The sequence below is a fragment of the Dendropsophus ebraccatus genome, chromosome 5, assembly GCF_027789765.1.
Source record: "Dendropsophus ebraccatus isolate aDenEbr1 chromosome 5, aDenEbr1.pat, whole genome shotgun sequence".
Taxonomy (NCBI): Eukaryota; Metazoa; Chordata; class Amphibia; order Anura; family Hylidae; genus Dendropsophus; species Dendropsophus ebraccatus.
Window position 1 is genome coordinate 99,410,148 of NC_091458.1, and position 16,891 is coordinate 99,427,038.

The window sequence follows — 16,891 nt, forward strand, 5'->3', positions numbered from 1 at the left end:
GGATGACAGCCTATGACAGGGCCATGTTGGAAAACTCTGGCTTAATTGTAATATTTTTGTAGAAATTGTTGCATGCTTCATTTGAAGCAATTGTTATAATAGGTGTAGCTGACATGGGAAACCCATCTATGTAATGGGGTGTGCACATATATTAGCCAAGTGGTAAAAGAAAACTTGAGAGAAGTCCAGTTAACGTCAACAGCAATACCATATTATTTCTCATCAGATGGCTATGCACTGTTTAAGGATTTACATACCTTTTCTTTGGCACAGCTTTGCCTTACTCCTCCTTTAGAGTACATGGATGCTCAGTATGTTCCTGTCTGTTACAAATTAGTCTCCTAGCAGATGGTTGTATAGTACACAGAGACACATGTAAGACACATATACTTTACCTTATAAGCACCAACTGTGAATTTGGAGTTTGCAGAAGGTAAAAAACCCATTTATGTATGACACACCAACATTCTTTTAAAAAGTGTATTTCCCTTGTGTATGCAGATCATAATGCTGAATTCAGCAGCAGAATTACAGAACTATATTGACAAGTCACAGCTGACACAAGACCTTGGTGGCACATTGGATTATTGTCATAAAAACTGGCTCTTACATCGCACAGTGAGTCCTTATAACATTTCTTTTTCTGGGACTACATGCAGCTACTGTTGTACACATTGCGGGATATTTTGGTGTAGTATTTAGTGTTTTCTGAATCATATATTCTTGCATTGACATTTACCATGTCTTTGTTCCCATAGGCTATAGAAAGCTTTGCCCTGATGGTGAAGCAGACAGCACAGACCCTACAGTCCTTTGGGACAGAATTAGCTGAGACAGAGTTGCCCAATGATGTGACTACCACCAGTTCTCTCTTAGCTGTGCACACAGAAAAGAAAGATAAAATGAAGGCGAGTATATTTGATACATTCTATAATTATGTTTGTAACAACATGTAAAAGTTTTCACAAGTCAGGTGTCCCTAGAAGATGGAGTAATATGTTACAAGTAAAATCTTTGCTCTTATTTCTATAAATTTCTATAAAATATAGAAATAAGTTTGGTGGTCTAACAGGTATGTACTGGGCATGTAAAATCTTTATATCTTGCTGGGACCCACTATTAAAAAAAAGGTATACTCACCTACTTAGGTCAATAGCAGCTCACTGGCTGCAGTGATGTCTCATCTCAATCAGAGATTGGCTAAGTATGCCATCACTGATGAGACAAGTCTGTCTCTGAAGTAGGAAGGAGAGTGATTAGAGGGGGACCAGATGATGTCACAAGGGGAGCTGCAGGGCACCTAGGTAGGTGAGTATGCCTTTCTTTGTTTTGTTTTTATAGTGGCTCCAGCAACATATAACAAATTTATATTTCTAAATATATATATTTAAAAGTACCTGTCATACAAAATACCTTTTGACGTGTCATCAGGCATGCCAAAAGTTCTGATGAGATCAGCTGTGATCAGGAGATACAGCTGGGGAAAGAGCATGGCGGCCGTGTCATTCTCTCTGATTGTATTTCCATAGCGGCTGCCACAAGACTGCTGTGATCAATAACTTTTGACATGTCTGATGACGTGTCAAAAGATGTTTTTATTGACAGATACTCTTTAAAGTCTTTGCAAGTCTTTGCTGAACCTTGACAATACTCCTTTCTAAGGCCATATGACTTGTATTAATTCAATAGATGGTCATGTTTATTTGATGCAGGATGATCTGGGGTTAGCATTAAAGCAGGGACATGATATCTTGGAACGGATCAGACAGCCTCTTCGAGAGGACCCTGAATATAGGATGAACCAGGACCAACAGGATAACCAAACTACAGTAGAAAGGTGTGGACATTCAGATTTGTATATACACTCATTATGTTTTTATGCATGACGTTATTGTGACACTCTTTGTATAGATGTCATTGTATGGTGTGATGCTAAGAAGAGTTCCTCTGCTGTGAAAGTACAAGATTAGTAAACTCCATGTTTGGAAGTAATCAACCATATTTCTCTAATCCTACCTATTTTTGCCCCCCTGTTGTACAGCAAGTGAATTAGGTTTCCCCATAGCTTCCTTACTTGAGCAAGAACCATATGATGGGGCTGTGATCTTTAGGGGCCTGTAGTTAAGGTCTACTATTTAAAGAGGCATTTTGTATAGTACTGTATGAAAATTAAAACATTCACTTAAATGGTTTAACCTTTTTCAGTGTTAAGAACATACGTATTATGGCACGCCTTTAGTTGCTTGCTAAAGGTAAGGGCTAGATCTTGGTATTTTAAAACCCAGGCTTTAGCTTAAAATAATATCAGGCTCAATATTCTCGGGGCCGTATTTGGAGCACAGCCCTCATTTAAACGTGGGGGGCAGCATGAAAAGTATTTAGGTTAAGGTTACACATTGGGAAGGCTGTCATGCTTTTTAAATGCTTTTTTCCTATCAAAATAAAAGAACTTGGTGGACCCCATCAGAAGTTTTGGGGTCCACTGAACATCAATAGTGTCCATTGTATAACAGCTTCCACAGGGAATTATGTTTTCCATTTATGACTCAAGCCATGATGGTAGTGTGAATAGAGGATTAGTTACTGGTTGTGTGTAAGTGTAAGGGGGGGGGTAGCTTCTGCTATTAAGAAGATGAGCATTTACACATCTAGTCACCCCTTGTGTTTAGCCACTTAGAAGTGCATTATTGGTATATTTACCATACATGAAAATGGAATCCTGAATAACAGGGTACATTTTGTAGTCTTAAGGCTCAAGAGAGTTGAGTCCGTTTAATGTCAGGGTCCTTATTGTGGTGGATGGGTTAGAAAAGTTAATTAAAGGGGTACTCCAACGAAAATCTTTTTCTTCAAAATCAACTGGTTTAAGAAAGTTATATTTATATTTGTAATTTACTTCTATTTTAAAATCTCAAGTCTTCCAGTACTTATCAGCTGCTGTATGTCCTACAGGAAGTGGTATTTACTAAACCCACAAGCCAAAAAGGCCCGGGGTACAATACCCCTTTTAATCAAACCCTACCCTCTTTTCATAAAATGTAACCTTTATATATTATTGTCTTAATATAACAAAACAATGGATGCAAAAAATTGTTAAAACCACAATACATCCAGTGCTAATTATTGATGTGAATAATTCCCTAACAGGTATAATATAATTAGTGCCAAGCAATGTCTTCAGAATCCTAGCTTATTATAAACACACTGGATGTATTGCTGATAAAATCACAATGATAGAGCCCCCCTCTACATATTTCACTGCCTAACCAACTTCATCAGGAGAAACAGGCAATCACTGGTCCTCACTATTAGCTGCCTTTTATATGTTGGTACCAATAAATATGCTTTGGCTCCACCCCAAACAAAGCCAACACATGAGCCAATCATATCACATCTAACTGATCATTGCCAACAACACTGTGACTGATTAGCAAGAGAAATGATGACTCACCACCCCACATCATAAGACGTTACTTCACTGATCATTAACAGCTGTCCAAAAAGGAAATGACATCAGTGATATTAAAGGAACGTCATCAGATGGTCACATGACAGACCAGATACATTACCAAACGTCAGCAGCTAGTTGTGGAATCCTGAATCCACCCATTTTGGTGTTTGGTGTTTTTGGTTTTCTTTTTTTTTTAGTCTGTTTTCTTTTTCATCTGTTTAATTCTGGGGAATGTGTTCAGAAATGTATTTGTACTCATGTAAGAACTCTACTAGAGATAAGCGCAACTCGAGAATGCTTGGGCATTGAATTAGCAGATCTGAGCATGCAGCATTGGATTAGCAGACCCGAGCATGCAGCATTTCTGTCTATAGTGTTTTTATGACTTTGTATCACAGGGGAACCAAAGCCCCTGTCCCCCATAAAATAAGACAAGAATTCTAAATGGTGTACAGTTGGTAAGGGCCCCTTACAGAGTTACAACTTGGTAAACTGGCTGATGTTAGAGGCATTTGTGATTTTGCTCTGTGTGTATTCTTGCATTATAGAGGTCTTGTATTCCTCTTTCTGTAGACTTATTAATCAACTAAATGAAACAGAAACAGCCTTTGATGAGTTTTGGACAAAGCATCAACTAAAGCTTGAACAGTGCCTACAACTGCGACATTTTGAGACAAAATTTCGAGAGGTGAGGTAGATAATCTGAATAAATTGGTAAAAAAACATCTTCGATATATTCTCTGTTGGCCTTGTAAAAATGTATGTGTAATTTTTTAAATATTTTTTACACTTAGATCAAGGCAACCCTGGACAGTGTTTATGAGAGGTTATCAACATTCAGTGATGTGGGGAACAGCTGCTCCCATGTGGAACACATATTAAAGGATCTTTGCACATTTGAGGAAAGGGCACAGGTAAGCTTCCTCACCATTATGGTGCCTGTATTTGGCCATCTTACAGCACAGGCAGTGTGTGCCATAGCAGAGGAGTCAGCCTCCTCCCGGGTGTGCACATGCTTTTATTGTTGTTTATGCCCGCTTTAGGCTGTTCTCCTGTGGCACAGTTGCATTACATTTCTTGTGGCAATATTCCTAAAACCGCAGCAAAAAAAAACTATTTCTTATAAAAGATAGCAGCATTATTGCTATGGTTATGGAAAAAACACAGCCAAATAAAACTATAACCATATGTGCAGGATAATTATGCCGTACGTAGTTTTGTCTTGCCAAAGTATTTGTCCTTTTATATGGTTGATAAAATTTTAGGCTTAATCATAATCAATTTTACATATTGTTGTGTATTTATACTCTTGCAGCTATTCCAGCCTGTAAAAAAAAGGAATTCTCTTTTCTCATTAGGAAAATATACAAATGGCACAAGTCTTAGCAAGGGAGGGTGACCATCTCATCTTAAATAACCACTATGCTGTGGACTCCATCCTCCCAAAGTGCAATGAGCTTCATCATCTATGCGGTGACATCAGTAGTAATATCCAGGAAAGGCGGGAGCTGCTTCATAAGTCTCTAGAACTTCACAGGCGTCTGGAGAAGGTTAGTGATAAATGGCAATCATATGCTTTTTACCTTGCACATTTTCTATAGCAGCTTATAGAACTAGTTATTAAATGACAGTAAGGATATTGCTAGTGTGCTTACAACGTATTTATACATTTTTATTTGCACCAATTTTCTGTCTTTTGGTGTCTACTCCCCTTTTTCTCGCTGTGAAGGACACCTCCACAAATCTTACCATCTGTATTCCTGATATTACCCACCTTTGTCTTTCCAACTATTGCATTTAGGTTATGTTCACATTAGAGATTTTTTACAGCAAACTCTTTAATTCACAGCAAAATAGCCCTAATTAACACTAATTCAGAACTATGTGTGCATATAGCCTTACTGTCCTTTTGCTAATCTGTCCATTTAGTTTATATAATTGCCTATATCTTATATTTCTTCTTCATTGTTCCTGTAATGCTTTCTTTATTTTGCTACATGGTTACTATCAAGATCTGTAAAACAATGGTTAATTGTAATTCCCAATTGCAGCTATAGTCACACACAGTAAAATGCAACAGTAAAATAGGTATAAAATACAGCCATATTTTCAATCTAATAAAGTGCTACTTTAAAGTTTTTATGATATGTCTACAAAGTGTTATTTTTCATATACTTTAATGTAGCACATTATTAGATTGGAAATATGGCAGTATTTTATACCTATTTTACGGTTGTATTTTTTCTGTATTTGATTTGCTGTGAGTGATCGTAGCCTAAATTAAAATGGCATTGCTGTTCCATATGCATCAACTACTGGTGTCATAGGTAGAGTAGCTGCAATCACAGTAGAGGCAAGCAATACCTAATAGTAGCTGAACAGTCCTGTATTTGCCTCAGCTCTGTGTTTGGATGACTAGGAAATGTAGAGTACTTGTAGTATTTCCTTATGATTTTACCTATGTTTTTTAGACCATGGAGTGGTGTGATGAGGGCATATTCCTGTTGGCTTCTCAACCTGTGGATAAGTTCCAGTCTCAGGATGGAGCGGAATCTGCACTGCAAGAGATTGAAAAGTTCCTTGAAAGTGGCACAGAGAACTCTCTTAAAGATTTGTCAAGTGTTCTTACCCAGTATGAAGGGATTCTCACTCCAGAACTACAGGCAAGTTTTTGGTATTTTATTTATTCGAGCAGTTTCTTTGAAATTGTAAATTCTGATATAAATCTAAATTTATTTTTTATTTTACACAACAGGAACATGTCAACAAAGTGTTCCAGAAGCAGCAGAGTATGCAAGAGATGTTTGAGAAGAGGAAAGGAAGCTTGCGGAAACTGGCAGCCAAACAAACTCGGCCCGTGCAGCCTGTAGCTCCTAGGCCAGAAGCATATACCAAGTCCCCTAGTTCTTCTCCAGGTCAGTTTTACTTTCATTCATTCATTTGATCGTTATCCTATCTTTTAACATATGCAAAAGATATACTATAGTGTAACAAAGTAATTGACAATAGTTCCCCCCCCCCCTCTAGTTCTCCAGAGAGCCTCTGAACACCGAGGTAGTGCAGAAAATGTTCTTCACAGAAGAATGAACTATCGAAGAGCCAAGGTGTGTTACATTTTGATTTAAAAAGCTTCATCTCGTCAGCACTTCAGACAATTCTGGAGCATTTTCCCTGAAGCTTGCTGTGTGGTGTTTCTCTTTTTGAGTATCTAGGTATATATGACAGCAAGGTAGTCTGTTCCTAACGTGACCCTGCCCAGTAAGTGCAAACATTATCAGACTATGTAGAGGCACACTCCTTTGAGGATAGGGGAATGGAAACACCCAGTTGACAATGTAGTTATAAATTTCTAGGAGGAATAACTAAGGGCTAGAGATAAGCGAACCTGGAGCATGCTCGAGTCGATCCGAACCCGAACTTTCGGCATTTGATTAGCGGTGGCTGCTGAAGTTGGATAAAGCCCTAAGGCTATGTGGAAATCATGGATATAGTCATTGGCTGTATCCATGTTTTCCAGACAACCTTAGAGCTTTATCCAAGTTCAGCAGCCACTGCTAATCAAATGCCGATCGTTCGGGTTCGGATGGACTCTACAAAAAAAAAAAAAAAAAAAAAAAAAAAGGCCCTATTCCACGGGACGATTATCATTCAAATCGTTCAAATCGAAGCGATAATCGTTTGGTTGAATAGCAATTAACGATTACCGACCGAACGAGAAATCGTTGATCGTTTAATAAAACCTGGACCTATTTTTATTGTTGCTCATTCGCAAATCGTTCGCATTGAATAAGACGTTGTTCAGTCGTTCACAGTAGTGACGAACACAATAGCGACGACAAGACGACCACAAGAACGATCATAAGTAACGATTATCGTTTCATGTAAATGGGTGAACGATTTTAGGTCTTTCGCAATAGCGGTTGTATGGATCGTTTATCGTTAACGATTATGCGAACAATAATCGTCCCGTGGAATAGGGCCCTTAGAGAATAGAATGTATAGTTCTCCACAGTTGATAAAAACATCCCATGCATTTGTTGTTTCATAGTGAATGCAAGTATTTATTATAAAGGACAGGTCAAGGCAGTTGACAGGTCATCTTCAATGTGTTTGATGGGCCTCCTATTCTTGCAGAATTGTATTAAATTGCCATGTATTTTTCTTGTAGACTGAAGTAGATGGTCAAGTTAGGAGTTCTTCCATGATGGAAGATGAAGAAAACTTAGCAGTACTACGAAGGTACGTAGCATATACTGTTGTATGATGGTTTTTACTGTGTGCACTCCTTTTTAAACTACTACATATGTTGGTTTTGTATTAAATACATCTGTTAGTTTATATACTTATAAGGTGTTTAGAGGACTCTATCTGGGCTATACAATCCAATAAAAAGATCTTGTAACTTTTTCTTTTGTTTCAAGGCATGTTATGAACGAACTCCTAGAGACAGAAAGAGTGTATGTGGAAGAGCTTCTATCTGTGCTCGAGGTATGATGTTTTATAATAAAGTATTCTTATAAGAGTTCTTATCCTTGTCATGCTCTATAATTCTATTATTATATCAATAATACAATGAATGAAGTTAATAAAACCCAGATCTTGTATTTCTTAGAAATTTTATTGACTGTCAGTGTTTTGGATAATGATCCAGGGACTGCAGTAAGGAATTTCCACAAAATTTTCAAAAAATGTGCCTTTATACAAAAAAATCTTTAAGAAAAGTTAAAGTAAATGTCTGTAATGTATTTTTATTTTATTTGAGAATAGTATAATATGCATATAATATACTTTAGCTACAACATTTAAAAAAAAAATGTGTTTACAGCACTAACTCGCTCATAAAGTGTATGTAGTGTTTGTCTCTGGAGCCAACTATTAATCTTCAGATGTACACTGACTCTTCCCTTCTTACACTCAATGCAGTAGTTAATTAATGTTTGGCTTCTTATGTCTGTAGGGTTATGCTGCCGAGATGGAGAATCCCTTAGCCATGCATCTCCTTACTCCAGTTCTTCTAAACAAAAAGGATGTGTTGTTTGGAAACATGGAAGAAATTTACCACTTTCATAACAGGTGATTTTTTTTTGCCTCTAATTTTTCATAGGATGCTATAATATAAAGGCCAAACAAAAGTTTGTTGCATTTCTGGTTATATATAAGTAAAGTTAGGAAAACATGTTGCATTCTTGTAAGACTGTCTGGGAGAAGCAACTGATTGGACTGGGCTTAGTACATAAAATGCAAAAGAATATGGAACTGGAGCATCAACCATTTGCTTACAATCAATACATGTATCCACAAAGCTATATAATTACATAAGAACAATAAACACTTCAAACACTACAAGGAGGCAAAGTGGTCCTTCCCCCAGAAGAGTATATTCCCAAAAGGATTAAAGCGACTCTGTACCCACACTATGCCCCCCCACCCCAAACCACTTGTACCTTCTGATAGCTGCTTTTAATCCAAGATCTGTCCTGGGGTCCGTTCGGCAGGGGATGCAGTTATTGTCATAAAAACAACTTTTAATCCTGCAGCGCTGTGTCTAACGGCCGGGGCTTACATTTGTATATGCATTAGGCTGGCACCACCTCTCCGTCCTTCCTCCCCACCCTCCTCATCATTAGGAATGATCCAGGAACATTTACTGCTGTTTGAGCTTTGCACAGGTGTATGAACGATCCAGCCCATGTTCATTATACACACAGGTGGGGAATAGGAAGCAATCTGCCTGGAGCATTCCTAATGATGAGGAGGGTGGGATGGAAGGACAGAGAGGGTGTGCCAGTCTAATGCATATACAAATGTAAGCCCCGGCCGTTAGATACAGCACTGTCGGATTAAAAGTTGTTTTTATGACAATAACTGAATCCCCTGCCAAATGGACCCCAGGACAGATCTGGGATTAAAAGCAGCTATCTGAAGGTACAAGTGGTTTGGGGGGTCAGATTGTGGGTACAGAGTCGCTTTAAGCTTCATTATAACCCACGCATGGGTTTTCTGGAAGACAGCAAGAGATATTACCCTTGCAGAAGGGATGTGATAGTTGTAGGGATTCTTCCGTGGTAATAAGAGTGGAAAAATCTTTGCAAGAATATAAGCAGTTATCCAGACCAAAATCACACTAGAAATTTTAAATGAAGGAGAAATGAATATATATGTGGTGTCTCCTGAATGGAGAAGAACCTAAGAGCAGCAACAGAAGATAAATGACATATCTGAGAGGATATAGATTTTTTTTTTTTTTTGCGATATACAATTTTATGACATACTTTTAATATGTAAAAAGTGACAGGTTTATTAATCAAATGTTTGGGTTTATGTTGTTTTTTTTTAGAATATTCTTAAGAGAGTTGGAGACCTACATTGATTTTCCCGAGCTAGTAGGGAGGTGTTTTCTAGAAAGGGTATGTATAATGGTTACACAAAGACTTCTTGCTATGTAACAAAGACAGAATATGTAGATCACTTATGTTTATGGCTGAATTACTTAATAGTGAATTTATGTTGTTGGTTCCAAACAAACCTAGATGGAAGATTTCCAGATATATGAAAAGTACTGCCAGAACAAGCCCCGCTCAGAGAGTCTGTGGCGCCAGTGCTCTGATGCTGCCTTTTTTCAGGTAACTGTGTAAGACTGTGTATATATATATATATATATATATATATATATATATATATATATATATATATATATATGCAGCAAGTAATCTAATGGATCAGTTTAACTAAAATACTGAATTTTGTAGGAATGTCAAAGGAAACTGGATCACAAGCTAAGCCTGGATTCCTACCTACTGAAACCAGTTCAGAGGATAACAAAGTACCAATTGCTTTTAAAGGTATCGTTAGTCATTGCACACATTATAAATGTAACACTGAATTTTCTAGTGCAAAAGAAATCATTTTGAGTTTGTCTCAACAAAACAACAAATATCCATAGGCACTGCTAGGGCATATAGACATATTATAAAGGGATTCCCATGCTTATGATCCCTCTATTAGCCAGACTCATTAAGAAAGAGCAGCTCCCACTGTGGCGGACTTAGCCAGGAACTGCATGGTCTCATCATTTTCATGCTACCTGTGCGTCTTAAAAAATACACTATTTACCATGCAGTAAAAATAACATTTTATTATTTTTGGGGTGAGGCATATTAACCATATTTAACATATTACCATATTACCATACAGGATAAATAATAGTATAATTTTGTTATGTGTTAGTGTTGTTATGGACATGGCAATACAAAATATGTATGTTTGTTTAGATAATGTTTATATATATATATATATATATATATATATATACATACATACATACATACATACATACATACATACATATAGACTTGTAATCTGTTAAGCTGGTCACAGGGCATAATGCTGACAGGCAATCTATATAGCAGGGGTACTCAACAACCTTCAGTGAAGGTCCACTTACCGGGGTTTATTGTCATGTGAAGGTCCGAACTGAACATCAGTAGTAAACGTGTTGTTTTGTTAACTTCTCACAAACGTTGTTGAACTATTTACATACAGAACTGGTGCTTATTAGAGGGAAAACTGGCATTTTTTGTCTCTCACCAGCCCTTATATAGTCCCCCTTTGCGCTCCCCAGTAGTATATAGTCCCCCTGTGCACTCCCCCAGTGGTATATAGCCGCCATGTGTGCTCCCCCAGTAGTATATAGTCCCCTTGTGCTCTCTCCCAGTAGTATATAGTACCGTGTGCTCCCCCACTAGTATATAGCCCCCCTTTGTGCTCCCCCAGTAGTATATAGTCCCCCTGTGCACTCCCCCAGTAATATATAGCCCCCTGTGCGCTCCCCCAGTAGTATATAGTCCCCTTGTGCTCTCTCCCAGTAGTATATAGTACTGTGTGCTCCCCAGTAGTATATAGCCCCCCTGTGTGCTCCCCCAGTAGTATATAATCCCTCTGTGCACTCCCCCAGTAGTATATAGTCCCCCTGTCCACTCCCCCAGTAGTATATAGTCCCTCTGTTCACTCCCCCTGTCCACTCCCCCAGTAGTAAGAGCGCTCATAGTTACTGTGCAAAGTCCAGCATCGGGAATGGGGAGCAGCACAGCTCAGTATACAGGTATAGTAAGCTGCAGCAGGGGTCTGGACAGCTGGCCTCTGCGGTCCGCGTTCAGACTGTGGTCCGCCAGTTGAGGACCCCTGCTATATAGCCATGCCTCAAGCACAGCTGCATAAAGCACATACATGGCAGGCACAAAAGACAATGATCAGCTGACACGCACCATGTCGGCTGATCGTTGTATTTTAATGACTTCAAACATGTTGAAACATGAAACACAACAATAGCAATAATGTGCTGCTGGCGTTCCGTGTAGTAGTGGCGACAGCAGACCGCTGCTATCTCCAATAGACTGCCTGGACAATCTAGAGCCCCCCTGCATCTCTCCACGGCCCCTCTGCACTTACTGCTTGCTGTCGGTGCATGTCATAGCGCCGGCAACGAGCAGGAAATGCGGAGCAAGTGAGCACTTACCTGACAGGTCAGCGCTCACTTGCTCCCTCTGATGGCCCTGTGTAATTGCGGCTTAAGGCTTTAATATCTATTTGTATAAAAATAGGCAAATTCCATTAAATCCACACATACAAACAGGTGTAGTAGTCAGTTGGTGACTATGCTGGAGCTTCTTGTTCCTGTGGTGATCAGCATAGCCTCTCACCGCTCTGTTGAAGAACTGATATGACATGCTTATGCCAAAAACCATGGATTAGACGAGAGCACAGGAGAAACTGAACTACAGAGCCAGATATTTTCGAAGGAAAAATCCTGCAATCACTTAAAAATATCTATCATTAATTGTGTGTTCTACATAGGAAATGTTGAAGTACAGTAAGAACTGTGAAGGTGCTGAAGATTTGCAGGAAGCTTTGGCATCTATTCTTGGCATTCTCAAAGCTGTCAACGACTCCATGCACCAAATAGCTATTACTGGATATGAAGTAGGTGGTTATTTTCATTGGTGCCACTTTTTAACTTGCATAAATGTATGGTCTCGGACATCTATAGCTCACTCCTATGGTATGTTATTGTGTTTGTTTATCAAAGGACTTTTACATTGATGGCCTATCATCAGACTAGGCCATGAATATCTAGTCATGGATTATAGAATTGTTTCTATGGGTTATCCAGGCTTAGAAGAACATGACTACCTTCTTCCAGAAACAGCACCACTCTTCTCTCCAGTTTGTGTGGCATGGTTTTAAAGCTCAGTTGTTTTAAAGAGAATGGAGCTGAATTTTAATACCACTCACAACCTGTAAAATGGCTGTTGCTGTTTTTCCAAGAAGGTAGGTGTATATTTTCTAAGCCTTCATAGCCACTTAGTTTTTTTGTTTTGTTTTTTTATTTTCATTATACATTTTACATTATTTAAATTTTTATTTCAATGAGAAAAGAGTAGACATCCCAAGGAAACCCAATTTTAATTCAATAATTTTCTTAGTTTACCACAGTGCACAGCACAACACAAATGTGATCAGTGAAATAAATGGCCCAGAAAGAGGATCTTTGTAGAAGTGTAGCTATTGAGGATATTTTAGCTCATGGAGATAGTAATGGGTAGCTCACACTTTACTGACCCTCGTCTCTGGATTGCCCTGCCTATCAGGGCAAGAAACCTTTTCCTTTTAAGCATTATAGTGTATTCTGTCCAACACACATTCCTGTTACAGTTTTGATTACCATTATTATGTATTCTCCATTCCAGGGAAACCTGAATGATCTTGGTAAACTTTTGATGCAAGGGTCCTTTAATGTTTGGACAGAACATAAAAAGGGACATTCCAAAGTAAAGGACCTGGCAAGGTTTAAACCCATGCAGAGGCATTTGTTCCTGCATGAGAAGGCTGTACTGTTCTGCAAGAAGAGAGAAGAGAATGGGGAGGGATATGAGAAGGCGCCTTCCTATAGCTTCAAACATTCCTTGAATGTAAGTCGATTAAAAGCACTTTACCGTCACCCTACAATGATTGCCTCACTGTTAGCAGTAATCTTTCCCCATCTCACAGTGGATTACTTATTAACCATTAATGTCCTTTACAAAAAACAGAGAGCATAAAAGCTCCGTTCACACTGCTACAACTATTTCTTCAGGTTTCACTTGCTTTTTTTCTCTGTAGCAGTTTTTCTTGCTCTCCAAAAACAGAAACCCAAAACCTGATGGGCCCCATTATAAGTCATTCAGAACCTTTTAGGAGTTTTTAGGACCTTCCCAAAAAAATGGCATCCAAAAAGCAGTTATGGCTTAAATATTAACAGAAACCATAGTGTTAATTTGAACAAAGGCATATAAATAGTGGCATATAAAGCCCCTGATTCATTACTCTCTTATTGTGTACTGAAGAATTGTAAAATAGTAGAATACCAGCTTAGGCTAGCTTCACACTGCGCTTTTGCAATCCGTTCTTTACGATGAATAAAACGGATGCATTTGTGGGCATCCATTTTGATCAGTTTTTCCATTGACTTCCATTGTAAAAAAAACGGGTCCAAAAACATAGCTGACAATACTTTTGTGTCCGTTAAAAAAAAAAAAAGGATCCGTTTTGAACCGTTTTTTTTACAATGGAAGTCAATGGAAAAACGGATCAAAAAGGATGCACACAAATGCATCCGCTTTTTCCATCCGATTTTCAGCCGTTTTTTGCAAAAAATGGATGAAAAAAGCGGATTGCAAAAATGCAGTGTGAACCTATCCTTAAAGGGGTATTCCCCCCAAAATTATTTTTTGCATTAATTCATTGCCCACCTATAGTTTTCCATCTTTCCAATATAAAGTTATTATGGATTCTGCACAGTTTTGCTGTTATCTAGGTGCATTCACCCCCACCAAATGCATAGAATCATCAAATCTCAGTCCAACCCGACACACTCCCTGCTCCTGGCCCCAGGGCCGGCGTCAGAACCCGGCATACTCGGGCAAATGCCGGGGCCCACGGCCGCCCAAGGGGCCCCCGACACTTGCCCAAGCAGTGAGACAGACGCCCGCCGCATCACCGACCCCCGCGAGAGCGGGTGCTGCCGACCCCAAGTCCAGGGGAGGGCTGGGGAAGGACCTGCCGTGTTTGCTGCACTGGGGAAGGACCTGTGGTGACGTCATAAGGGGGCGGGGCTGAGAACGGGAGAGGCTGCATATGGATGAAGGACCTGTGATCATTGTCATGTGACATGAGGGGGCGGGGCTCACTTATACCTTCCCTCTGTATGCTGAGAGTTTTAGTCCTTCTCTTATACCTCCTCCTGTAATGTCCTCTGATCTCCCATAATAACAGGCTGTCCATGCTGGGAGTTGTAGTTCTCATATCTCCTCCTATAATGGCCTCTGATCTCCCATAGTAACAGGCTGTCCATGCTGGGAGTTGTAGTTCTCCTCATATCTCTTCCTGTAATGGCCTCTGATCTCCCATAGTAACATGCTGTCCATGCTGGGAGTTGTAGTTCTCCTCATATCTCCTCCTGTAATGTCCTTTGATCTCCCATAATAACAGGCTGGACACGCTGGGAGTTGTAGTCCTATTATATCTCCTTCTGTAATGTCCTCTGATCTCCCATAATAACAGGCTGGACATGCTGGGAGTTGTAGTTCCCCCTGGTATACTTCATGTAATGTCTCTTATTGTAACTCCATTCTCTATGGTGAAGAAGCTAGAACACAGACTCCAGGGGGACGACCTCCTTCTAGCACCTCCATTCTAGTCCATTCTAGCATGGATGCGCTCTCACCAACAGGCGCAGAGCGATGACGTCATCACGCCTGCTGGTGGATCCACAAGGCGCACACAAGGGAGAAGAGGACCCGTCCCCCGCCCGGATTAGTGAGTATGTTTTATTTTTTTATTTTCTTGTGCTGAGGGAGAGCAGGGGGCATTTCTATGGGGCAGAGCAGGGGGCATTACTATGGGGCAGAGCAGGGGGCATTACTATGGGGCAGAGCAGGGGGCATTACTATGGGGCAGAGCAGGGGGCATTTCTATGGGGGCAGAGCAGGGGGCATTTCTATGGGGCAGAGCAGGGGGCATTACTATGGGGCAGAGCAGGGGGCATTTCTATGGGGGCAGAGGGCATTATTACTATATGGGGGGCACAGCATTGGGACATTATTACTATATGGGGGGCACAGCATTAGGACATTATTACTATATGGGGGGCACAGCACGGGACCCACAAACCTCCTTACTTTACTGCACATGACACCAAACAGTGGAGTTACTACTGTATAGGAGCCTATGGGTGGGAAAAAGGGAAGGAAGTGGCTGGAAATGTGCGAAGCCGAACATGTCTGTCTGACAGGTTCTGAAGAGATGAATTGTAGCTGGATGAAATCATCATGGAGGTCTGGGCCAGATGGAGAGGAAACGGAGAGCAATCGCCTCAGATCAAAGAAGACGTCACCTGTGAGTTACTGAATTACGGGGGGTTTTTTCGGTATTTTGTCAAACTTTATTTGGTAGGTGTGCCCCGAGGTGTGCTATACATAGGGGCCCGCTGAGGCTCTCTCGCCCAAGGGCCCACAAAAACCTGGAGCCGGCTATGCCTGGCCCCCACCCTCGGAGTCAGAAACACGTGTCCTCCCTCTCTTTAATGGACTGGGTTAGCGATTCTAAGGGTGCTTTTACACAGAGAGATTTATCTGACAGATTTTTGAAGCCAAATCCAGGAATGGATTTCAGAAATCTCAGTCTTTCCTTTATGACCTGTTCCCTTTTTATAATCTGTTCCTGGCTTTGGCTCAAAAGTCTGTCAGTTAAATCTCTCTATGTAAACGCACCCTTACTCAGTCCACTGAAGTGAGGGAGGACACTGAAACAGTGACAGCTGCTGCTGATGATGATCACTGTATCCCTCTTTAAAAGCAGCCCCCCCAGTGTGTAACCCCATTTCCCCCCACTCTGTGCTCCCCCGGCCGCCCGCAGCAATCCCCCCCCCCCCCGTCACACAGGATAGCCGGCCTGAGGACCGCCAACCCCCCCCCCCGTCTGGCCGCCCATGGCACATTACACCACCGCCCGCGGAGATCGCCCATCCAGCCCCCCGCCTCACACATTCCACCCCGGGGCGGAGCTGCACTTTCCGGTCTTCTGTCGCTGGTGTTTATTTACCTGAGGTGCCACAAACCGGGCACAATGAGTGCTGAGTGCCGGGGTTACTGAGCTGGGGGGGGGGGGGTTCTGTGTGCAGGCTAGGGACGTGGCATCAGTTTGGTGGTCCTGGCATTGGTGTCTCCCTATCCTGTGCACCATGTGCACTAGGAAGCCCTACCTTTAAAGATGGAAGCCCGCTTTAAATTGTGTAGGTGTTCAGGGAATTCTTAGTTCCAGCAGATCCCTATGACATGTAGGGAGCAGTAAGGGTTTACATTGACCCCAGTTCTGGAGTGTAGCAGTGTCACTGCTCCTTGTCTC

The 16,891-nt window shown here is 40.7% G+C and overlaps 1 protein-coding gene across 12 annotated transcripts in view; it reads left to right on the forward strand.

The window, feature by feature from the left end:
• MCF2L (MCF.2 cell line derived transforming sequence like) overlaps positions 1-16,891 on the forward strand; it is a 176,850-nt gene that overhangs the window by 144,144 nt on the left and 15,815 nt on the right. For all 12 annotated transcript variants that reach the window (XM_069970783.1, XM_069970786.1, XM_069970791.1 and 9 more), the window contains 17 exons: positions 502-618; positions 759-908; positions 1,713-1,837; positions 4,025-4,139; positions 4,246-4,365; positions 4,810-5,001; positions 5,923-6,114; positions 6,207-6,366; positions 6,479-6,555; positions 7,620-7,690; positions 7,873-7,939; positions 8,409-8,524; positions 9,789-9,858; positions 9,982-10,074; positions 10,201-10,293; positions 12,305-12,430; positions 13,198-13,419. In XM_069970783.1, coding sequence (XP_069826884.1) covers positions 502-618; positions 759-908; positions 1,713-1,837; positions 4,025-4,139; positions 4,246-4,365; positions 4,810-5,001; positions 5,923-6,114; positions 6,207-6,366; positions 6,479-6,555; positions 7,620-7,690; positions 7,873-7,939; positions 8,409-8,524; positions 9,789-9,858; positions 9,982-10,074; positions 10,201-10,293; positions 12,305-12,430; positions 13,198-13,419 — 2,106 coding nt within the window. The remainder of the gene's footprint in view (positions 1-501; positions 619-758; positions 909-1,712; positions 1,838-4,024; positions 4,140-4,245; positions 4,366-4,809; positions 5,002-5,922; positions 6,115-6,206; positions 6,367-6,478; positions 6,556-7,619; positions 7,691-7,872; positions 7,940-8,408; positions 8,525-9,788; positions 9,859-9,981; positions 10,075-10,200; positions 10,294-12,304; positions 12,431-13,197; positions 13,420-16,891) is intronic.